Source organism: Crocodylus siamensis, chromosome 3 (assembly GCF_052110815.1).
Source record: "Crocodylus siamensis isolate JL-2025a chromosome 3, ASM5211081v1, whole genome shotgun sequence".
Lineage (NCBI taxonomy): Eukaryota > Metazoa > Chordata > Crocodylia > Crocodylidae > Crocodylus > Crocodylus siamensis.
Window position 1 is genome coordinate 244697742 of NC_143397.1, and position 24978 is coordinate 244722719.

The 24978-nt window shown below is 40.0% G+C and overlaps 1 protein-coding gene across 3 annotated transcripts in view; it reads right to left on the minus strand.

The window, feature by feature from the left end:
- The window catches only part of ASAP1 (ArfGAP with SH3 domain, ankyrin repeat and PH domain 1), a 296405-nt gene that overhangs the window by 94579 nt on the left and 176848 nt on the right, over positions 1-24978 (minus strand). For all 3 annotated transcript variants that reach the window (XM_090040654.1, XM_090040655.1, XM_090040656.1), the window contains 6 exons: positions 13784-13858; positions 13388-13437; positions 8438-8567; positions 6827-6912; positions 5185-5260; positions 4312-4398 (listed from right to left, as the gene is read on the minus strand). In XM_090040654.1, the coding sequence (XP_089896780.1) occupies positions 4312-4398; positions 5185-5260; positions 6827-6912; positions 8438-8567; positions 13388-13437; positions 13784-13858 (504 nt within the window). The remainder of the gene's footprint in view (positions 1-4311; positions 4399-5184; positions 5261-6826; positions 6913-8437; positions 8568-13387; positions 13438-13783; positions 13859-24978) is intronic.

Consider the following 24978-nt stretch of genomic DNA (forward strand, 5'->3'; position numbering starts at 1 on the left):
GCCAGGAGGACCTGGGGGTCCATTCACTTGCCCCATCTTACCAGGCTGACAGGTGCAAGCAGGATGCAGGGTAGGGAGCAGAGGCTCTACTGCCTCAACTCTGTAACAGGTGGGACGGGGCTGGCTCTGCTTTGCTGGAGCAGGCAGCACAGCCCATGGCTGCAAAGCAGCCTGGGAAGCTGGGGGACTGTGAGGTAACTTGAGTGAGGAGGGGATCCGAGACAGTTCCATAAGCTGGTTTAACATAAATCAGTTAAATCCGATACTACGTTCATCCGGGATTATCTTAAAACTGGGTTCATCCATTTTGAAACTGGTTTACATGTGCTGAACTTCTGTTCTGTTACAGGTTTAAATTGGTTTCTGATCACTAAAATCGATTTATGTGCAACTTATGTCCCTAGCCAAGATGTTAAGCAGATGCATTCAATGCTAAAATCTGCATAAAGGCACAGTCTCTTCTTTCACTAGAAGGATAATAGTTAGGGTACATGACCCTGAAAGTTTAAGGAAGTAGAAATGAGCTCCATTTTTGCTATTGTAAAATAATTTGGGAAAAGAAAAATAAATAATTTTGAGAATTATGATGCAACTATCAAAATGCCCATCAAGAATGATAGGCAGGCGGCAGGGACACAGCACCACCACCCACCGGCCCACACTGCTGCCACACCAAGTCCAGCCGCATACAACCCTCCAACCCCCATGTGCCCCTCCAAACACACGCCCATAGACACACAGCCACATGCCACACCCATGCAGCCACACACTAGACCCACCCACCCAGCTGCACACCACACCCACCCAGCCACACGCATCTACCCACCCAGCCACACGTGCTGCAGCTGGCATGTGCTGCCCACGCACCCCACACCCACTCCCTGCAGCCACATGCCGTGCCTCACCACGTGCCACACCAAGGCCACAAGCCACACACAAGTGTAGTTTCACCACCCCCACCCCCCGCATAGCAGAGCACACCCTGGTCCCCACTGCTTTGCCTTGTCCATCTGTAAGGCTCCAGGCGGTGCATGCGCAGTTGGCCTGGAGCGTTATGGACAGATAGACACACAGCCAGAAGTGCTATGGCTTTTATTATATTAGAATTCAAAATATTTTTGAATCTTTACAAACCCACTTGGACAATCCAAGTTGGTTCATACTTATCAATACTTTGATTAATATTTACATTTGTTAATGAGAAAGTATTGCTGGGGGGGGAATGATCTTTAATCACATTTGAATAAATCAAATCAAGAATTTGCAGAAAAATGAAGAACTGGTGGTTAAACTGAGGAGCTCTACTTTCAATGTAATTTAGTTAATCTGTGATGAATTCCTGCATGTTCCTTCAACATACATTTCAATCTATAACTAAAGACTGAGTTTGTGAAACATGTAAGTACAATACAGGATATTTAGATGTTTGCTTCATAAAACTTACACATCAGGCCTGTGAAATAGATCCAATTAAAAGAGAACAATAGAGCTCATGAAGGAACACTACTGGTGAACTGAAATCTGTAAGTCTCTCTACACCCAGGGAATTTCTTCACTTCTTTTAAAATTACTAGGGACTAAAAAGTATGAAAAAGAAAAGTTCTCTTTTTACAAGAATTTTTTAAAATGATTTCCCTTGGTTGTAATATCCATTCAAACAGTTATCTCCCTGAAAACACTTAATTCTTCCATTATGGTAATTATCTCCCCAGGGCTCCCTGATTACCATACTTACACACGTACCATATGCACCTTTTTCCTCAAAAGCAATCCCAACAAAATGGGGGCAGGCATGTCTGAAATGGGGAAGCTAATTTCCTGCTGGTAACAGTAGCAGCCTGCTTTGATTCCTACTCACAACACAAGTAGCATTTCATTTTAGGCAGCTAAGGGAGTCAATTGATTTAAAGGCTCCTTGTTCTTTACTCCACAGGTGTTAATGCCTGTCTCTCCTTTTAAATGGTTTTGATGTTCCACTAATTAAGCTAACTTTTCTTTTGGCAATTCAATTGTCTTTCAGTTACTCCTAGTCTCTCCTCTCCTTCAAAATCACAGATCCACCCATGGAAAAAAATCTTAAACCACAGTTAGGGTTAAGCATGAAAGGGAGGGTGAGTGTGCTGATGATTAAACTTTGTTACTGATCTACGCAGCCTCAGTTCTGGAAAAAAAAAATTCTTTTTTCCGCAGTCTCAAAGATAAGGTGCACGTCTTATGTAGGAGTGTACAGTATGCATCAAAATATAGGATTTGACCTTCATCACCTTTTTCCTCTTACTTCAAGCCTATCAATTCATTTTTTTCCAAGTTGAAATTTAGTTTTAGGTGTAGTTCATCTTTTATTTAGGATGTTGGCATTGTTTATACAATAACTAGGGCACTTATATTGTAATAACAGTGTTTGAAGTCCCCCAATATACATCTCTCTTATTCCAACATGGGTCTCCATGCACAAAAATGCAGTCAAATAACTAAAGGTGCTAATTACAAATTATTTTATTCTGGCTTTCGTTACTCTCCAGAAAATCCCTTATGAGTGAAATCTTGGGTTTCACTACCGTCAGTGACAGCTTTGCCACTGACTTCAAAGTACCACAGTTTCCATTAGGTTCACATAAAATATTCTTAATAGAAGAGGGATCTAAAGCAGGGGTGGGCAAAATGCAGCCTGTGGGATGGATGCGGCCCACCAAGCCATTTTATCTGGCCCGTGGAGCCCCTAAAAAATTTAGAAAATTAATATTTAATCTGCCCCTGGTTGCCTGTCATGCAGCCCTCGATGGCTTTCCAAAGCTCAGTAAGTGGCCCTACTCCCAAAGTAACTGTCCATCCCTGATCTAAAGAGTAGTCCACTATGTAATGAGTTCTAAATGTTAGATGTGTAATATCTAGTGGAGCACAGTTCCCTTAAAAGATATTACACTCTCCTTTTTTTCCTCTTTTATATATAAAGATAACATCACCTTACATACTATGAATTCAGAAAAGCAGTGCACATTTGTAGTAATATAAAAAAGGCAGGATTATTAATGCTAACAAGTTACAAAAATCATCATAATTATTTCAGATTAACCAACAAGGAACTTTGAAAAAGTTTACATTTGAATATATATTTTCAGACAGTGTTTGACTGAACCCTCAATAGCAACAGTGAATATCTGTACAACCCTTTTCCATTAGAGATTTCTTTTTATAAAATTCCTGACAAAATTATAGTAAAGCCGTTAAACATTTTGTTACTTTGTCCTACTTGTAGTTAATAAGTAGAAAAGAATGCTTAAAAAATTTGTATTCAGTATAAAGACATGGGAAAGAATGACTCTCTCAACTTGAGTTCTTTATTATAAATGAACATTACACTTTGAATAAACCTGTAAGAAATTATATAGCAATCTACAGATACTACCCGAAGAATGACAATGTGTTACCTACAACATTAACAATATGAAGTATGTCAAAATAGGTTATTAATGTTCACTTTTTGATATTAGTAATAATTTGCAATCCCAGGATCCTCTTTTAGATATGAATCTTCATAAGCACCTTTTCAAATGCTATACATATAAAAATTATATAAACATATCCCTATTTTTACTACTCCACATATTTAACAACAAAGGTTTGAGAGCCTCTGCTTTTTATAATTTTATTTGCTATTATTGTTACTATTATTATGCTCCTCTTTGTTTAGGAAAGAATTTGAACAGCACTTGACTTAAATTGTTTTTCCCTTTGTTTATTTTTAAATGTGTATGTCTACACACCAATTGAAATGGTAAGGTTGACTTAGATTGGGCAGTCAATAAGGGTGTGGACACATGAACATTTGGAGCCCTTTCTGAAGAGAAACATTTCAAAAGGGCAGCAGCTGGCATATTCTAATTGTTATCTGTGAACGAGCTGAGAAATAGAAATCCAGCAAACCCACTCTAACCAAGGATGAAGGATTACTAAAATTGGAGGAGGTTTGTGCATCTGTGTTGATTTCAGTTTTTCATATCTCTATTACAAAAAGTTTTCCCTGAGTTTCTGGAATCCTAAAATAATTGCTACTATAGTACGTAATTACTTTACTCAAGTCAATTCTAGCTGGTGGCCACATGAATTCATTTTCTGCATTTTACTATGGGAAATCAGCAAGAAGTGAAGAAAGCAAAAGGCTCCCACGTTTCTTTTGGAATATTTTTTTTTTTATTTACTGCAATACCCCCATGCAGAAACAGATTACATCCATATAAGCCTAACATTTTGAGAATTCAGAATTCATATAGTTTCCATTCTACCTGAGATTACTGCACATCAATTATTTACCTCTTTCTGATCAAGCTGGAGAGAGGATTTTATCAAGTCTCGGAGGGCAGTAAGCTGTTTCTTTTCTTCATCTTGTGTCTGTTTTATCTGTGAACAGAAAATATATACTATTACACATTTTAGTTCAGCTTTAATTTTTGTACTCAAACAAATATGTCCCCATTAAAGTTAATATAAATATAGAACAGCCTGTTCCTTTTGACTTATCCTCCGTGAAAATATAACTTCAAAAGACACTCAAAAGTGCATATATAACTATATGAAAAATAAGACTCTCTAGACACTAAAAATAAATGGACAGCATGTCCTAGCTTGTTAAACATTAACTGCTCGTTAGAACTACTGCAGGCAAATTGGTCTCTAAAGTATTAATTAGAATCTCAACTAGGATGGACAAATAGTATAGCAAGAGAGGCCAGAGAGAAACATATTAATTCAGCCACAACCTACAAAGGCAAATGGGATTAGTGTGACTTCAGATCATGAAATGTAAGAGTACTCCACTAAACGCGTGCTCTTATTCTCTATCACTTCTTGCTTTTCAATGAGAAGATCATTTGTATATTTGTGAGAGATTACAGTACACCATTAATTAACCAAACATTGTGTTTCACGCAATTCCAAATGTAGTCTGTACTATAAATCAGTTTTTCACAAAAAAATCAGAATATTAGCTACAGTTACTACTATGATTAATACTTGATTCAAGAATATTCATCTTTGAACAGAACTTTTCATATTGCATGCTCAGAGCTTCTTTTAGCAGCTGAAAACTTTTTAATGTCAGTTTACTGACAGTACCTGGACTGAACTCACAAAAGTTACAACACATTCCTTTAACCAAAACTATAAGCGACTTCAATGTTTACTTACATTATATAAATCAGCAGCCAATTTTTCAATATATTGTTTCAGTTTATCAGCTGTTTTCAAGCCATCTTGGAAAAAACTATAGAAGGAAAATACTTGTGATATCAGCAATACATGAAATTTATATAACACTCCCCCACTTCACATCGCAGATTATAAAAAAATTAAGCAAATTTACCCATTTTCCTACATGCAGAAGCAAAATATATTCCCATTTTATACATGGTTTCATTTTTACTAAACTGTCTGAAACCATGTGAAAGTCCACTTAGCTCTAATATTGTCTCAGATCTTTAAATAACTTTTTTCAATTTTGAATACTTTACTGTATCTTCACAAAAATAACTGTGCAGTACACTAAAACATATGCATTTATAATAAAGTTAAATCTTCAAAATCGTATGAAAGGCAAGTTTCATTTGGTTTTTGCCATTTCACGCTTTGGCATGTGAACTAACGACCTCTAAAAACATAACAATCATATGTTGACAGATACAGGCTTTTACAATATGGATAAATCTCATTAAGCTTTAGAAACCGTGTGTGATCACACAGACTGCCTGCTGGATTCGTGAATTCCACAGCAACACACAAGATACATGCACCCAACTTGTTTTTGTTAATCATGTATTTATTTTTAAATGCATGCTCCAGAAAGGTGACAATGACCCCCTTAACAGTCCTGTTCTTCCTTTATCAGTTTTTTAAAGCATGTTTCCTGCCTGCTGGCTACCTAATCATTTCTTTTCTATCCTATTTTTATTTACCTTTGGAGTTTTCCACAAGTTGTTGTTCCACCTGCTATTCAGCTCTGCTGTGTCTGCTTCTCTCCCAGAGGCCTAACAAAGGGTACTGTGATACCTGAAATCTTGCCTACCTCTAATCCCAACCATGCAGCTGGTCCAACTAAAGATGTTACCCACAAGAATTCTTGCTGCTCACATATTTCTTAGACCATTATAGCAACATCACCTCAGCACTAAAGGGTTTCAAGATTTTTAAATAAAAGTAAATAGTCACTATAATATTTAAGTTGTTTTCAAATGGCAACAATATTAATGAAAATAAGCAATGAATTACTGAATGTAAATTTAAGATAAACATTAATAAATAATAACTACATAATAAAGCCAAATGGGACTGTTCATCATCTCACATGTCATCCTGCAGGAAACCTCTGAATTAATTTTTGTTTGAACTAGTGCATATATTTTAAGAAAATATGCATCTTGATTAAAAAATGTCCAGTGAAGAAAAAACCACTAGTCTAGCTACTGAAGTTTAAGAATTCATTTGACTAAATTAATCCAGTTTCAAATAGTTAATTTTCTTGGGGATTTTTTCCCCCAAATGAAATTCAAAGAGATGAGCATCTAGCCCTTCTTACATAGAGGGCATCAAACAGAACAGACAGAGCTATCCAACCAAAGTGTGCTTGGAATAAACAATATTTGGATTTCAGACAATTATTAGAGATAACCAAGTATTGCTGATTTTTCATCATTAGGTTTATTCTACAAAAATGTCTTACATGCAACAGTTGCACACTGCTAAAAGTAAAAGCCAATATCAAGTCAAAGTAGCAGAGAGGTAGAGAAATGTAATTTGAACAGTAGCAGTTAAAAAGCCAAGACACTGTACTTACTTGCACTGTGCATGATAATACTTGATAAGATTCTGTAGAAGGTCCACACCTTTTTTTGTCTTGATTTCATTAACCTTAATGAGATACTGCAGAAGAAAAAATAAACATGTGGTTTGTAAGTAAGCATTAGGTACTCCCTTACAGTCAAGCAGTAAAATTGTTAGTTCAAATCTGTTTAATTAAGTTAATAATTACTCTCTATGGTTACCTTGTTGGTGATTTATAGTGTTGAAAGAACACAATGATCAACACCTGGGCATGCAAAATTAATTAGAAAAACTGTCAAAATGAGTTTATTTGGCCTTTATAAAATAAATGTGCCATGAGTTCAAGAAACTTACTTCCTCTCATCTGCCTTTTCATACTATTACAGTTGTTATTTTCTCTAAAAACAAACAACTCTCCCTGGAAAAACTTAAAATATACAAGATCAGTTAAATATACTAAGTTACCAGTAAATACTTGAGAGGACTATAGAAAACTACCATTTGTAGATGCAATATCACAGTCAACTATCAGCTTAATAAGCATCACTGTGGAGCAATAACATGCAAGCTCTCCAGCCCCACGGGCCAGATGAGTAGCATGGCGTCAGTCCACAGGCCAGGTCCAGCACGATGCCGCTTGGTCCATGAGTAAAATCCAGCGTGCCAGCATGACCCAGTGTGTCAGATCCGGCCATGGTGTGACTCTGCACACTGGTCGTGCTAAACCTGGTGTACTAAACCATGGTGCTAAACCATGGTGTAGCCCTGTGCACCAGATGTGGCCACAGAACGACTGTGAACTGGTACAAATCTGGTACTCAGGGTTGTCTCGGTCTTGCAGGTCTAGAAATTTGGCAGCAGTGGAAATGTTAGTTGCTACGGTTCTGGGACCAATCAACACTGATGCTACTCCTCCACTCCAAATTTCCAGACCCAAGGGGAGCCCCACAGGCTAGACAGCATCTCTATAGGCTGCATCCAGCCCAGAGGCTGGTAGTTGAATAACACTGCTGTAGTCTTTACCAAACAGTTCCTATCTGAGGAAAAACAAAATAAGAAAACACATCTTGGATGGCAACGCTTGGCACTTGAAGACCAAAAATAATATTTCTCCTGCATCTTGGCCTAAGATACTTTGTTAACTAAACCAGTGGTTCTCAACCCATGGCCTGCATGCAGCCCAATCAGCACACTGCTGTAGCCCATGCGACAACCTGTTAAAAAAAAAGTAAAGACGTTTGACAGGATAGAGATTAGAGGTATTACAAAATAATGATTTGTATTGCACTACTGTCAGATACAAAACATTTTTTAAATGGATACACAGGAAATAAGTTGCGTAGGTGCAGCCCACATAATATACTGAGAGCTGCAAGTGTGGCCCACTATGGCAAAAAGGTTGAGAACCACTGGTCTAAACAGGAGTAAAACTCATAGCTAAATGAAGTCATATCTTGCATAGGATTGCTAGGACAAGACTGTTTAATATAGTGCTACCACTTGCCAGCCAGATCTATTTTCCCACCATGCTGCCCAGAATGTTTCATCACCTCTTTTTATTATGACCCAAAGGACAGTTCAAATTAAAGTGAGTCAGAATTTAATGGTGAACGTTGTTTCTTACTTCACACATCTGGAGCTGAAATAACCGCCTTTCCTTCTCCATTTCTTCTGCTATCTCAGCTCCTGTTATCTCTGTTCTTATCATCCCATGCTGTTTTGCATGCTCTCTTTTTTCCTTTTCAATTTTTGTACTGTAATTATAATCAAATATATATTTAAGGAACTTATTTATTCTTATACAATGAAGCAATTTTTTTTTTTTTTACTACAAATACTGCATGTATGGTAGAAAAAACTCCATCCATGAAGACAAAGCACTTCTATATTATTTTAAGGTTGCAGCAATATAATAAAAACATTTAAGTTGACCTTTCATCTTTTCTTTATCTTGCTATATGTCTTAGTTTACATGTACACTAAATGCTGTGGCCTGTTATTAACTAGCCTTTTTAGTTATACAAAGTATACAAACATAGGTTTCTTTTCCTGTGTGACATGGTAAAAGGGATGGGACAAGTGGTTCTGCATTCCCAGTTATGCATTCTAAGCCCTGTAGAGGTTAGAAATTCATGATCAGCCAGTGGATAATATAAGAAACTGCTGTCTCCAGACCTAGTCCTGTAAATGTATGACATGACAACTACTGATTCCTTTCTACAGGGAAGAAAATATTCCAAGACAAAAATATAAAGGGCTAAAACTACAGACTGGTAATATGCATCCTGACTTACACTCTAAGGCAAACCAAGAGGACAAATCTCAGTGCTCCTCTTCGGTAATTTTATGCAGTAAATTTACTCTATTTGTATTCAAACAAAGGCTGCATACACGCATTCAAATGACCTGGAATTTCCCTGAGTTTGTTCTCCTGGAAGGAAAAACTTATCTGTGGAGTAGCCTGAACAGACATTCAAATGCTTAGTCCCTGAAAAGCAGACTTTGCAGTGCTGATGCTGAGCACCAAGAGTCCCTGTATACACACTGCAGCATGCTATGCAGGCTCTCTCAGTCTGCCTGGCACCAGATGGCAGCAAGGCACAAGGTAGACTTGATTGGTTGCCCAGACTACCTGCATCTTCCCATAACACAATACAGGATTGTGAAGATGGTGTGTTCACAGTTCTTGGCTTGCTTGGGTTGAATAGCCAAGTCCAGTGAGTGACAGTGTCTCCAGGGAAGATGGAGCAAAGGCCCCTGGAATGCTGAAGGACTGTACTGTGGTTCCATCCCCTCTGGAGAAACTCTCCAAAGAGTAATTTAACCTTGGTTGTTCACAGGTTATAGACTCAAAGACATTAGGGCCGAAAGGGACCTCAGAAGATCATTGAGTCCAGCCCCCCACCCCAGGGGCCGAAGTCAGCAGGGATCATAGGATCCCAGCAAGATAAGCATCCAACTGTCTCTTGAAGGTGTTCAAAGTAGTTGCTTGAACCACCTCTGGTGGCCGTCTATTCCAAACCTTGGGGGCTCGGACAGTAAAGAAGTTGTTCCTTATGTCCAGCCTGAAACAGTCATGGAGGAGTTTGTGACCATTCGACCTTGTCATCCCTTGGGGCAATCTGGTGAACAGACGTTCCCCCCAGGTCCTGGTGAGCACCCCTGAAACTTATAGGCAGTCACCAGGTCACCCCCTGAACCTGCGCTTTTCCAGGTTGAAGAGTCCCATGACTCTCAGCCTCTCATCATAAGGTCTGTTTTCCTGACCTCTGATCATGCACGTAGCTCTCCTCTGGACTCTCGCAAGCTTCTCCACATCCTTTTTGAATTGTGGAACCCAAAACTGGATGCAGTACTCCAGCTGCAGCCTCACCAAAGCCAAGTACAAAGGGAGAACGACGTCCTGGGATTTGCTTGAGAACCATCTATGGATGCAAGCCAGCGTTTTGCTCGCTTTACTAGCCGCAGCATCGCATTGCAGGCTCATGTTCATCTTGTGGCCAATCATGACCCCTAAGTCCCCTTCATCTGTAGTGCTAGCCAGCATAGCACTGCTGAGTCTATAAGCATGCTGCAGGTTTTTCCTCCCAAGGTGGAGAGCCTTGCATTTTTCAGTGTTAAACACCATCAGGTTCTTGTCTGCCTTCTGAGCCTGTCAAGGTCTGCCTGGATCACCCTCCTGTCCTCAGGTGTGGATGATTTACCCCAGAGTTTAGTGTCGTCAGCAAACTTGGCCAGTCCGCTTCTGACACCAATGTCTATGTCATTAATGAAGATCTTAAAGAGTATAGGCCCAAGGACAGAGCCTTGAGGAACCCCACTGGTCACAGCGCACCATGATGATTGGCTTCCATCAACTTCTGGGTCCTACCGCGGAGCTAATTCCCCAGCCAGTGGATTGTGGTGGGGCCCAGGCCACAGTTAGCCAGTTTTGCCAAGTGGTGATCATGGGATACCAGACTAAAGACTTTTCTGAAGTCAAGATATAGCACATCAATCTCTTCTCCCTTGTCCAGGTGATAGGTCACCTGGTCATAAAAGGAAATGAGATTGGTCAAGCAAGACCTACCCACAACAAACCCGTGCTGGCTATCCCTCAGGATGTTGCCATCAGCCAGTCTGTTAAGAATAATCTTTGATAATCTTTTCTAGGATCTTCCCCGGGATAGAGGTCAGGCTGACGGGCCTGTAATTTGCCGGATCCACCTTCCTCCCTTTCCTGAAGATAGGCACTACATTGGCCTTCTTCCAATCTTTGGGCACTTCACCAGCGCACCAGGAGTTCTCAAATATCTGTGCCAGGGGCTGAGCTATGATTCTAGCCAGCTCCTGATTTTTCTCCTAAGGCAGCCATTTTTGCTCTTGGAGAAAACCTTCATACACTCATGTTTTCTCCTGGGACAGCAGTGTTCTGCTGCGTTTCTTCTCAAATTGTTCCCTCATCTCCTAGCACTTTTAAAACTGACATTAGCTGTATTTTGGAAACCTTTAAAATATGTCTGGAAAAGCGTTGTGTATTTATTGAGATGGTGCCTTGCAAAAACAAAGAACATTTTGCTTTCTATTTTCTGAAGTTCAGAACTTCAATGATGAGGGACCACTTTCCACTTGTTCAGTTACCTCTGCAAAAAAACCCTAGACCTTAAATTGTGGCAAATGCCTATATTTTTATTTGCATATACATAACTTGATATATTCCTTTTTTCTCCCTTTTTTTAATCTAGGTAGGGTGTCAGTTAGTAGACTAGAACATTTTGCGGTTCTAATTCTGGTTCCGATCTTTATTTTTTCTTTGGGCAAATTACTTAAACTGTGTTTTTTCTTTAAAATGTCAATTCACATAAGGTTCTTGTTTTGTCTGAGTTAATATGCATAAAGTTATTTACATTATAGGAAAAAAAATGTTTTGCAACAAGAAAGCTATTCTTCTGGTCAGTCTCGTAAATCCAGTCTAAAAGCAGATTGGCAATCTGGGTTCCGTTTGTCTTGTACATCATCAAAAAATTCCTATGCACAGGTATCACAGGAACCAACCACCCAATCCTAATATACAGTCAACTATTCCATTGACAATATACAGACTAGACAGCTACTGAGAATATCCAGTGAGAAACAGCCACCACTGACTGCAGAACTACTGGAAGTATGTAGATGTGACCAAACACACCAGAACCAAATTTGGTATTTTTACCTGAACTTTAATCCTTCACTTATTCACCTGGAAGATGCAGGTATTCACTTACTAGACTATAATGATTTAATACTCATTATGATATTGAAACATACTACTTAACTGCCAAGATTAGGTATTTATCACTTATAGGTCACAATAACTTAATGGTGTGTCTAGAGTTGTAACCTTTTCTTTAAGGGTTGATTCTTGTTTATATATAAGCAACAAATAGTGACCCAAAGTAAATATAATAAATAGAGTAAACAAGAAAGTACACAGTTTAACATGAAACAATAAATAAGGTTTCCAATGCTTCCTTAAAATGTATTTATATTAAAATATGAATCCTCTCACACAGAAGCTGTCAATAAAAATCACCATTACTTACTATTCAAAATTATTTTAAAATACTTTAACCTATCAAGTTAAATAATTGACTTTCATTGTCTACAGTCACACTCAGTTAGAATCACTGAATTTTGAATATAACACTACAACCAATGCCAGTACAGCATTCCAGTCCTTCCTTGAATACACTGTAACAGATTATCAGAAGCTTAAGTGAGTGGCTGATTTGTGCACAGAGATGGATGATAAAGCTACTGCCACGGCTTTGCAGCACTTGAAATTATCAGACCGAGTTTTCTGAAAGCTTAAGTGGAGTTATGTTTGCAAAATATTCAATATTATTTTTACAATTAATTTAAATTAAAAAAAGAATATTTTCAAACAAAAAAAATTGTTACTATGAACATTTGGAAACATCGCTTTTGATTAAAAAAAAATCAAAACAAAATCATTGCTCCTTTGTAGTTAGGCAAACTTATGTAACGTTACAAGTTGCTGATGACTATGGAGTAATACAAGCTATTTACATTTTTTTTCTCATTAAGACTTGTTCCACAAGTTCGCAAAAAATTTATGACATCTGTAATGACTAGACTCATTTGCATAGGTGATAGTGTGAATATACATCTTCCAACTTCAAAACAACAGTTAAAATTGGGATATCCAGGGCTTAAAGAGCAACAAAGCATCTTCATGCCAGAGAACAGAGGCATACCCTTGAACTTCTATGGAACACTTAAAATTGGGAATTTCTGTCAACACTGAGGAAATATGCTTAACACGATGTGCATGGTATTGAGAGAACACCCTTCTGTAATCCTTCATGTTTACCGACTTACCCATGGTAAATTACACATTCCTGAATCAAACTGAATATCTAGGCATAGTAGGGACCTGCTAAATAATTCCGACTCATCTACAAAAACTAAGATAAATGGCAAACATCTTCAGGATAACTTAATCATCAAAGTTAAAACATGAAATGTCTAATCTTCAATGTTATAAAAAAAGTTTGCTTATCTGTATGAATTATAACAAATGAGAAATGCTTACAATTTGGTCTCATAATCCTTCCAGGCTTTGTCAAATGGCTTTTTAAGATCCTAAAGAAACAGAAAATGCACATGAAATATGTTTACATTTTTAATTAAATGTTTAAAATTAATATAATTTCAAAGTCATGAACAGCATTTCAAAAATCTCTCTTTCAGACCATACCAAATAGCATTTTAAAGTCTCTCCTTTTGAATCTTTTTAAGTATTCCTTTCCCATATATCTTAAGACATACATTCATAATTAATTTTAGTGGACATGTATGGAATTTTATTCATGCACACTTCAATTTAATTCCAAGCAAATATGAGGGGGTACAACACAGCCTAGTGACATGGAAAGTAAAGCAAACACCCAGGCAACTCTGAGTTTCCTTTCCAGGACTGAACACTTACCCCTTTAACTCCTTTCAAGTCTCCTTTCAAAAGAGAATCCAAAGTGAAGATAACATTGTGGCTTAAACCCTGCAGCTAAAAATAAAAAGCATCATTTGAACTTAGAGCAACCTATAAATATTACAATCTATACATGTTATTGCAACCACATTTTATTTCATTACCTTGTAGCTACACTCACTACAAACACGTTCCAAAACAGCAGTAAAATCAAATACATAAAATGTTAATCCTCATGCATTTGCATGGCAAAAGAAGCATTAAAATATGATAGTAAACTTATAGACATGTAGGAAAATATGAAAAGTGAAATTAAAAATAACCCAAAACTGGTGCATAAGGAAAATTCAGAAAACAGTATGTAACTTATAGTTTCCCCACTCGGCAATTACTTGGGGAATGATTTAGATCGGGGTGGGCAATTATTTCGGCTGAAGGGCTACTTAACAAGTTCTGGTGAGATGTTGAGGGCTACAAGTATACACCCCTTGTCAAACTGTTACGCCCTGACCCTTAATAGGTGCTCTGCCCCTTGACTGCCATCTTGGGACTGGAAGTCTTGCCCCCAACCCCTGACTTTCGCCAGAGGAAGTCCCTTCCCTTGCCCCAGAAGTACTCCTTTTGGGAAAGGAGTTTGCAGTTTTGGAACTGGAAGTCCTTCCCTGTCACATAGTCCATGACATAGGAGGCCCACCCACCCTGACACCAAACCTTACCCCGCTCACTGTCATGTTGGTCCCAGAATTCCTTGCTCCCATCACATATTCCACACCTTGACTGGGAAATGTTGCCTACCTTCATGATGCGTGATCTGCCCCTGGGGCCCCAGAATATCTGCCCTCTAGATTCGAATTTTCTCTAAGTTGCACGGCGTGTGCAGCCATGCATGCACACCTGGCAGTGTGGCATGAGCGCGGCCACACAGCTTAGAGGGAATGCTGCTCTAGACCATGAAGCACAGGCATGACCTATCAGGTAGTGAGGGGTTGTGACCCCTCTAACAACCTGCCCCATTGCCCTTCACCAATCAGTGCAGGTTTCCAGGGTGTCAGACCTCCCCAAGAATGATGCTAAACCAAGCAGGTTGAGAGCCATACACAAAATCTTTCAAAAGAAGTCATTTTAACAAAATATAGATAAAACAAATCATATACTAAAAATCAAACATCTACTATAACATATTTTATTTAGAAAACATGTTTTTCTGTGTGCATTAGTATATATAGAAGTGATTGCATAATATCTTTAAAAAGTCTTACTTTTGTATATTGTGTGCGGGGGCAAGGTAGGGGTGTGTGTGTTGGGATGTGACCCAGCCTCAAAGAAAAGAGGGGAGGAATATTTACATCCTTAGCAGATCACAAAACCCATCTTACTCCACTATTATATGTATGGGGTTTGGTTTCTGCCAATGCCCAATAAGACAGGTCATGACTGGAGGAAATGGGTTATCCAATCTGCCCTGCCCTCCACAGGTGAGATTCCTTCTCATAAATATCAATTCTGTTCAGCTTCTGCCCATAACCTCAAGTGGGAAACACTGAAGGAGCCATGACTTTTTCCTTCTTGCTAACAGGACAGAACCCCTTCAGGCTAAGATGTGCTCCACGCAATCACAATCATTTTTCACTCTGACTGAGTATAATAAACCTGAGAACACTGTTCCTTAAAATCGGGGCTTTCATCATATTTTCAGTTTAAGTAACTATAACTTAAATATAAAAACCATAATTTTTGTTTATTAATCTTAACATTTATAAATCCATGCACACAAAGGCAGAGGCAATACCTGATGAACCCAAACTCTTGCAACAAGGATTACAGAATACATTCTCATCTACTTTTTAAGTGAAGGAAATAGAGATGATAGATGGACACTATGTAGTCTATATACATTAGACCAGGGGCGGGCAAAATGTGGCTTGGGGGCTGGATGTGGCCCGCCAGGCCATTCTATCCGGCCCGCGGGGCCCCTAAAAAATTTGGAAAATTAGTATTTATCTGCCTTGGGCTGCCTGTCTCGTGGCCCTCGACAGCTTGCCAAAACTCAGTAAGCAGCCGTCCGCTGGAAGTAACTGCCCACCCCTGCATTAGACACTTTTCAAAACACAAAAAAACCCAAAAAACTTTCCTAGCAAAAGTAGAGCAGCTTATACAGATACCTTATTCATTAGAGTCGCATAGAATTTCCTTCCTTTAGATCTATCATCAGCCTTGAACTAGAAACAACGAACACAGTCCACTTTTTCACCTTTACACTATCCTGTCTATATAAATAGGCTTTGCAATATTCCACAGGGATCATCAGCAAATTTGGGCTCCATTAGGCCCAGATTTTAGACTAGCATTCTTGTTTATTTGTAAAGAAACTCTAAAAACAATGCCCTAAAATGTGATTCGGCAACTGATCACGTTTTGTGGAGTGTTGGTGGTGTAGGTGGGAGGAATGTTCATGAACATGAGCTAGTTACTTGTATTTTTCACCTGATACAGTTTGTCAGCACTCTTTCAAATTCCATCCTTCTTATGACTCACCGATATTAGAACTGATTATTACCCTTGAACACTATGCTGCTGCAATTCAGCTGACATATGCTGACGTCTTCAGGAATGAATATCTTTAAAGCTGTCTTGAGTAATGCGCCAGTGAAATGAAATACATGCATACATTCTCTGCCTTCTCATATTCATACAAGGTTTTTCTTCACAATGCTATAATGATAATGAATAACAACCACCAAAGAATTTTGGGCTGCAATCTCATCAACTCTAAGGTAGTTTAAATCTTGAAAAGGAAACATCTCAAAAGGTGAATTAAGGCGCTGAAAGGAGTGGTAGCAGTTACCGAATAAGCGGCCTCCTGCACAACACAACAGAATTTATGTCATATATATAATTTTCTATGAAAAGAAATGAGGCCTGAAACTCAGCTGTAGAAAAAAACAAACAAACCATAGTTACTGATCCTATCATATTTAGCAAACTTGTAATGGGTACTTATATTAATTCTGCCATTATCTGAGAGTCTTCAAAAAAAGATACATAACTATTAAATTACAGGTTTTTCAGTCTGAAAATACCAAACATATGCACAAAAAGTACAAGCACACTTATGACCAAGTACACTATTGCCTTACTTGTACACAAGTTATCATACATCAGCCATGTGTATTCTCATTCATAAACACCACAACGATACAATCACAGTTAAAGTGGGTACAAACTATTTGCATAGCTTTTAAAATGTGGATATGCGCACTGGGCATTTTGCAAATGATTTTAAACAACCTATGGCTATTTAACATTCGTTATACTTCCAAGCTTAAGTAGAATAAAAGGTGGTAAAACGTCTACGTGCATCACAATAAGAAAAAATATATGTACAACTGAAAAAGCCTCTCAAAACTATATGGACTCAAAGTGGAAATAACAGCTATAACAACTTGTGAACATTTGGGAAATGAAAGGACACACACGAGTTTATGCCATTACATTTGGGCAGGAGAAACCAAGTTCTTAATTTAATGGAGTCATCTTAATATTAGTATACAAGATCAACAGAAACAAGATGGGATAACAGTATGCTGGTGCCACTTTTTTGGTCAATTGACAATGTGGCAGAGCACCTTTGGGGGGTGCTCGACACTCGAGGGCTCTCACAGGCTCTGAGGGGAGCCTGCTTTGGAGGAGCAGTAAGTGAAACCTCCCCCAGGTACCATTTTAAGGCAGAGAGGTGTGGCAGGACACTGTCGGTGCCTGCCACTTTAAGATCCGAGCCAAGCTGCCAGCAGGTGCTTGATTGTGGCAACCATTTTAGATCCCTGGGTGCCTATATAAACAGATCAGTTCCCTACTAGTGAGTGAGGCAGTAATATTGCTGGGCTACAAGGCTCTATAACATCCTGGAGGTAAGGGCAGGAGCTGTAGGAGATGGCTTAGAGATTCCTGGTCCTGGGCATGACCTAAAACTGCACCTTGCCGGGAGTGGGTGGCCTGGTGGGGCTCTCAGTGGTACAGGAGCTCCCAGAAAATGCCAGGCCAGTGATCGCCCAGGTGAAAGGTGAGAAGGGGCACCTTAACCCTAGCCCTCACCTTCGGTTGGGTTTGAGTAATGCTGGAGGTAGTTAGGGGCCAGTCATGGCTGCGGCCACCTGAGCCTTATGGTGTGCAAGACCCTGAGAGGCCCCGAGGAGGGAGGGGGGGGGCCAGGCATGGCTGCAGCCACCCAAGCCCTATGTGGGGTGAAAGACGCTAAGGAAAGGTAGTTGGGGTGAGGCATGGCTACAGCCACCTGAGCCCACCAGGGAGCGAAGCCCTGTGGCCCCAAGTGAGGGTGCAGTGTGGAGCCCCAAGTGAGGGGGCAGAGATGAGGAACCCCAGGGAAGGAGGATGAAAATCAGAGGGCTGAGTGCCCAATATGTTTATACAGAAAGAGCACAAAGACATGCTGCTCTGGGGGAGAGCGAGAGTCCCTGTGAGACCCTGGAACACCAGTCACAGTGTGAGTTACCCCACCTCCCACAACCAGGTGGGTAACCCCTAGTACGGGCCAGACGGAGAGTGGAGGGGCTAGTGGCAGAGGCCTGATGTAGGACACCCTCGACTGGTCATGGCTGGGGCCAGGACCAGAACAGTCAAGAGGACCAGGGGCCCACTGTGAGGGATGCCCAGAGCTGAGGGCCTGGGGTCCTGACTGGCCTTGGAGGCGAGACCAGGTCCTGTGTGGCCAAAGGTCCCAGGAGGACTATGCCCAAGGGGTGAAATGGTTTCAGGGAGCCAGACAGCCAAATGAAGGCAGGGTAGGCCACCTGAATGGAGGGATCTTGGAGGGGTCCTGATTGGAGGATTTTGGGGCCCAGTGCAGGGCTGGTGAGATTAGCAGATGGCATCCAGCTGTTAGGCATGGGCTGTGGTGTAGGGAAGGTATGGAGCTGCATATATAGCGCCCCCTGGCATCAGGGCAAGAATGGGCAGCCTCTTGCCTTAATTAACATCTAATTAAAAACAAGGCATGGCAGGAATGTCAGGTGGGTGGGGTGCCCAAAGGCAAGTGGGAAACCTAGCACTGTGGCTAGGCAGGGAGCCCCACTTTGCCACGGACAACTACAAATGTGTGTGAAGTCATGACTCGTGACTCTGCTAAGTCTATATCAAATGCTCTGGGCTGTGTTCCTAATTTTCTCCATTTTTTTTTAACTTTTCCTCAGATCAACAATGTTCTCGCTCATCAATGAAATGCAGCTACAGCTCTGCATTTTGAAAGTGCTAATTAGCACCAATTCAGAACAGATTCACCCACCTGTAGCTAATTAGCCTGTCTACAATACCATATTTACACCACTTCATTTCTAGGAGACAGCCATCCAGAGCACACTCAAGAGCACCACTGCTGAGGACACTAAGTTTACCATATAGCTGCAGCCTCAGCTGAATCACTCAAGCTAATTCTCATTGCTCTCTATGTACCTCACCATTTCCACTAACAGGCTACCTTCCTCTCCTATTATGATTTTCTCATACCCTTTTCTCTAGTTTCCTTTCATCGTTTTGGTATTTTAAGAGGGCTTATACAATTCTCTTTTCCTCCTTTGTACAGTGATCCAGAGCAGCACCTAGAAAACTATGATAATAGATTATTTTATGAAACTAAGTTCTTGGACTCGTCAGCTCTATGACTATTCCATTCACAGCATTTCAGTTCTGTTGATTACTTGCCACTTATTCTACTTTTACTATAACATTTATTCTGTGAACAACCTTAACTGAATGCTGGCACTACTTCTGGGGGTGGTTTAGGCCAAAAGTTTTGCTGGTGTAGTCCTGGTAACAAAGGTCATGAACCAAAAAAATATGCAGCCCCAGCTAACAAAGCTGTGCTAGAAAACATTTAGCATGTGTACATGTGCACCAACAGAAGAGTCTCTCTCTCCACTGAATGAATGTTGTTTAAGATGATTTAGCTACCACAGCAGGAAAAGATAAAAATAATAATAATAAAAAATATATATCAGTGCTTCTCTTTTGCTGCATTTTTCCTAGGAGACTCTAGTACCAGTGACCCTGTAGACTCCTTGGTGGCGTATCCCTGGACCTGCCTAGTGAAGGTGCATAACAGTTAAGTCACTAAAGAAGAGATAAACACTATACAACTGCACGTGCCCAGTAAGCTATGAGCCAGGAGACTCCAAAAGGGGTGAACGTTACACCTTCCTGCGGTAATGACCTCTTTTCCACATCTAAACATGTGCAGTATAATGTTGGTTTATTATACAACTGTGTTGGCACCAAAACTGGTGTGACGCCATCTAGCATTCAATACCTTTGTCCTAGATGATTAAAGGTGTGACTGGAGTGCTTGATGAGTGACAGTACCCCTGAGTGATTGGATGAGCAAATGATTTAAAAAGAGCTTGCACCCTAGGAGAGGTGTGTGCGTGAGCCTGAGGAGAGAGTGGGTTCAGATGGGTGGGCAAGACTCAGATGTGGTTGTGTGCACTGTGCAAGACCAGGCTGTGTGCCATGGTGTTGTTCAAGGTCTTTGGGTTGGTCTTGTATTGACTGGGGTGTGATACAGCAAGTGATAGATTGTGATTGCTGTGCGTATGCCTCTAGCTGCGGAGCGAGGAGGCTCCCCAGAGAACAAACTCAGACACGTTTCGAATAGTCTGTCCACTACTGGGGACCAACACCACCAAACAAGGGGAATGTATCACTGTCCCTTGCAGAGAGTGCAGTACCTGAAGAAAGGGAAAAGCTCTGGCGACTGGGTGGAGTGGCTGAGATTAAAAAAAAAAATAAAAAAAAGCTTTCTTACTTGCAATGTCTGGATGCTTGTCACAGAAGCAGCTGTCAGAGCCTCCAACACAGTTACCACTTGAGAGGGAGAAAGGAGCTTGCTTTCTAATCTCTCTACTAATTGTTCTGGTTACTGTCTATTCATTGTATCTCTATCGTTAATTTGCTGTATCTTCATTATTTGTTCTTATTTAAAACAGTCTTGTGGCTTAATTACTAACTGGAGTATTGATTTCTTTATTAGCCAATAGTGGGACTGGGACCAAACAGTAGGCTAATAGTCCAATAAGAGATAGTGAAAGATGGTTGGTAGCCTCAGTCAGTGCTGTTATAACAGCTCATTTGCATATTGATTAATTAGAGACAGCCTCCTCAACAGTTTGACATCCCTGGGTGGGCACACCTAATTAAAATAATGAGCTGACTAGCTTATCTTGCATATTTGTATAACTAATTGTATTAATTGACTCACCCAAATTGTGTTAGGTTATATGTTATGCTAACTGATTAATGAAATAATACACTAACAAGTTAGTGCTTAGGTTGTGAAAAGCTAGGCTGGTCATCATGAGCTGTCATGAAGAAAGATGAGATTGCTATGGTTGTTGAGACTTGAGGAATGGCTGGAGCCATTACTGAAAGAGAAATACACATGGCGGTATCTGTTGAATAAAGTTGTGTTTTGGAAAGAGGCTGAGAAGTGATAACAAGTTAGCGTATGGAGTACTTTGTAGTAAATGGCTGGAGTGGTCAGTTAAGAAAAGGAGAGAGACAAGAAGGACGCTGCTTTAACTGAGATGGTTGACTGTTAGGAAGCTGTCAGAAAAGGTGAAGCAGGAGACTAAACTCACGAAGGATCTGAAAGAGCAGTTAGCTATTTTAGAGCAGAGTAAGGTGATGAAATTGGACAAAGTGAATGTAGAAACTAAAGCTTTCCAAGGAAATGCATGGAAAGATGCCAGTTTGATCGTGCATCTTAAGGAAGAGATCAGAGCCTTGAGAGGATGTGGAATTGTTGACAGGTGAGAGTCAGCATTGGAAAGTGCAGGCAAAGAATTCAGATGCTGCACTCGGTGCTAAGTAGCCAGCATTTAGAGGAGTTTGCAATAGCAAATCATGACATGTGAGAAGCATACTGAAGGAACCAGTTGAAGGCTAGTAAGAATATAAGCATGGCTGTGATGATGGAGGAGAAATAGTCACCATATTCTTTGCCATATCATCAAATTATTTAGTTTTGAGAGAACTGGAAAATATAAATATAAAAAGTATTTAAACTAGCCAAAATACTGAATTATGCTCGATTTATCTGTTTTTCAAATGTTGGTCCAAGTGAACTCAGAAATATATTATTAAGTTTAAATGGAACATGTAAAACAACTGATAAAAGGCTTTGCTGAAATAAGTAAATGTTTAAAATAAAATCCCATATAGCACTGAATACCATGTAGTCTTAATTTAAAAGAATATTCTTTTGTACATATGATTGGGTTGACAGCCTTTTGTAAGCATCAAGAAATTAATCATGTTTTCCACTTCCCTGCATCTATGAATCGTTGCAGAATATCTCTTTCACAAAAGGACAGAATTAATTAAAGTTAAAGAGAATAGAATCAAGATACAAGAGCTCTGATAGTTGTACATAAATAATCTAACGTCTGGTTCTGCTCTTGTACAACCACATAAAGCAAACATAATATATTAAATTAATGCTATAGCAACAACTGGTAAGCAGCTCTCTCATTGAAGACTGCCTTCACATGTGAGAGAGAGAAAGCAAAGTACACTCCTTTTCAGTGGTACATATATATTTTATGCGTGCATGTATAAATATATGCATATATTTATATATTACCCATAGCTTCCATTATTGGCAAAAAAAATTTTTTAAAGTATTGACAATGTTCTTTATATTCTCAGTAAAACAGCATTTGAACAAAGCTTTGAAAATACAAGGCACTAATAAATTATTGCAATAAAACATATTAACCTTAAGGCTTCCCAGACGCTTTCTAATAATTTCTTTCTTATTAAACTTCCTTCTCAGAGGGTGCATCTACAAATTAAATTAACTTGACACAAACTCTGGAGCATTTCAAGCCAGAGTCAACTGTTCCTGGGTGCAGCATCTACACATGTGCCCAGGACTGCAGCAATCTGAGTGAAGGGCAGAGCAGCCCTGGGCTTGCATGGGGCACTGGGAGCCAGCCCCAGGCTCTGGCATCAAGGGACAGAGGGGCAGGCAGGAGCCAAGGGTTTGGCCCCATGCTGGCTGGGCTGACCAGGAGCAATTTGCACCCAACAGTCACTGTCTACACGTGAGTTTAAATCACACTTAATGAATCTGCCTTAAGATAATGCTGTGCCCAACAATACTATCTTATGACAGAGTCAATTAATTTACTTTGCCCTAAATACCATTACCCAGGTAGACTGTGACATTTTACTGCAGAGCCAATTGGTCTACTCTACAGTAAAGCACACATGTAGATGAATCCAGAGTGATTATTATTTACAGTTAATGTAGCATAAAAATGCTAATATGAAGTTTAGGGCCATCAGATTTAGAAGTGAAAACAACCAATCTAGTTATCTGAAAAGACATGCATGTTTCCTAGAAAGCTAGTCATAATTTTACTACTTGTGATGATAATGTTAGAGTGATGTTGTAGCCTCGATGGTCCAGGAATTATGCAATACACAAGGATTTCTTAGAGTGCTATCTTTTATTGGATCCACAGCGCAGCTGGGGTAGAGTAACAACCTTTCAAATGCAAGACATTCTTCTTCAGACCTAAGGAGTAAAAGCCAGTAGAAGAATGGCGTGTACAGGCAACCCTCGCCATTCACCTCAAACGGTGAAATCCGTGAATAAGGCACTGCGTTCATGAACACAGTCTACATTGTGGAGGGGGTGGAGCACTGCTCCGGCAGCAACAGCAGGAGCGCAGTGCTGGAAGCCTGGCATCAGCAAGCATGAAACTCCTGAAGAGCTCCTACAGATGTATAAAGTGCATTTAAAATCCAGATTCCACATTCACGAATATTTGAAACCACAACTGCCAAACCTACAAATAGCGAGGGTTTCCTGTATTCAAAAGCTTGTTTTAACACTATTCTAACTACGCAGTTGGTCCAGTTAGATATGACCTTAAGAAATCCTTGCCACTGGCACTGTTTGTGATTGCATTTTACATTTGAGGGTAAGGTAGAGATTAGGGAAAATTGCTTATTTTCTTATTTTTAAATAGTACTCTATCTCAGCATTGTTATCTGGTGTATCACCTGCTTGCAAAAAGGATGACAGGCATTGACAAGTATGGTACTTTACAGTCCATTAAGGTCACTGTAGAAATTCTATGGAGTGAAACTATGGCCTTCTGATCAGACCTAATTCTGAGATGACTGCATCTTACTCTACTTGAAAAGTTCCTGAGTTTAATTATTTTTTTAACCACACATTGTAAAGGATATGGAAGAGCAGAGTAGTAAGTTAATTACAGCCAAAGCTGCGTTATCCGGCACTTTATGAACCAGAAAGCTCCACTAACCAGGGTCGGAGGGACACGGCAAAAGCAAAACTGTAAGTCTCACTTCTGGTTTCGCTGTTGCAAGCCGGGTTCTTATCCTTCACTTCTTCGGCCCATGGCCCAGAGCAAAGCAGCCTGTATATCAATCAGCAAAGCACCTAACTAATTTAGAGAGAAATTAGGTACCTAAGTCTGACAAATCAATCCAGATCAAATCTCACTTGAACAGCCACAAAACTTTTAAGCCCCTGAATACATTGTAAAGATCCCCATGCTCCTCAGCATCAGTTCCTTAGTATGCTTAGAAGTGAGCCAGTACGAGCAGCCAGACATTTTATTCCTACGTAAGCTTTGCTGCAATCTAGGTCAGATCTGATAAGTGAATGCCAGGGAGACCCTTAAGGGATTTGAACAGCAGGCACCTCATCTCACAGTGACAGCACTCACTTCAGTAGAAAGCACAGCTTGGACAGTCACTCAATCAAAAATTCACATGGTGGCAGTAGTGTTTACTTTTTGGATAACTACCTTGTTGTTCGAGGACTAGCCCAGAAATTGGAAGACACGGTTCCAGGCTACAGAGAGGCAGTCCTACTTTTTGTTCTCATCTCCCACCACTATTTATGCATTTTATGTTAGGAGATGAGCCTGGCTGCAGGAACTAAAGCCCAGGTTTCTTCTTTCCTCAGGACTATCATCACTGGCTTACAGAGTTATGCTCCTTTCTTTCCTGCCCTCCTGTTGGCCACTTGACTTTTGCACTCTTAACTATCCATTAGCCTTCCTTCAAATGAGATTTGTAGTGTGCTCCCCACCAAAATTATTCAATAGTGTTGTGGTTAGGGCACTCTCCTAGGATGGGAAGATGCG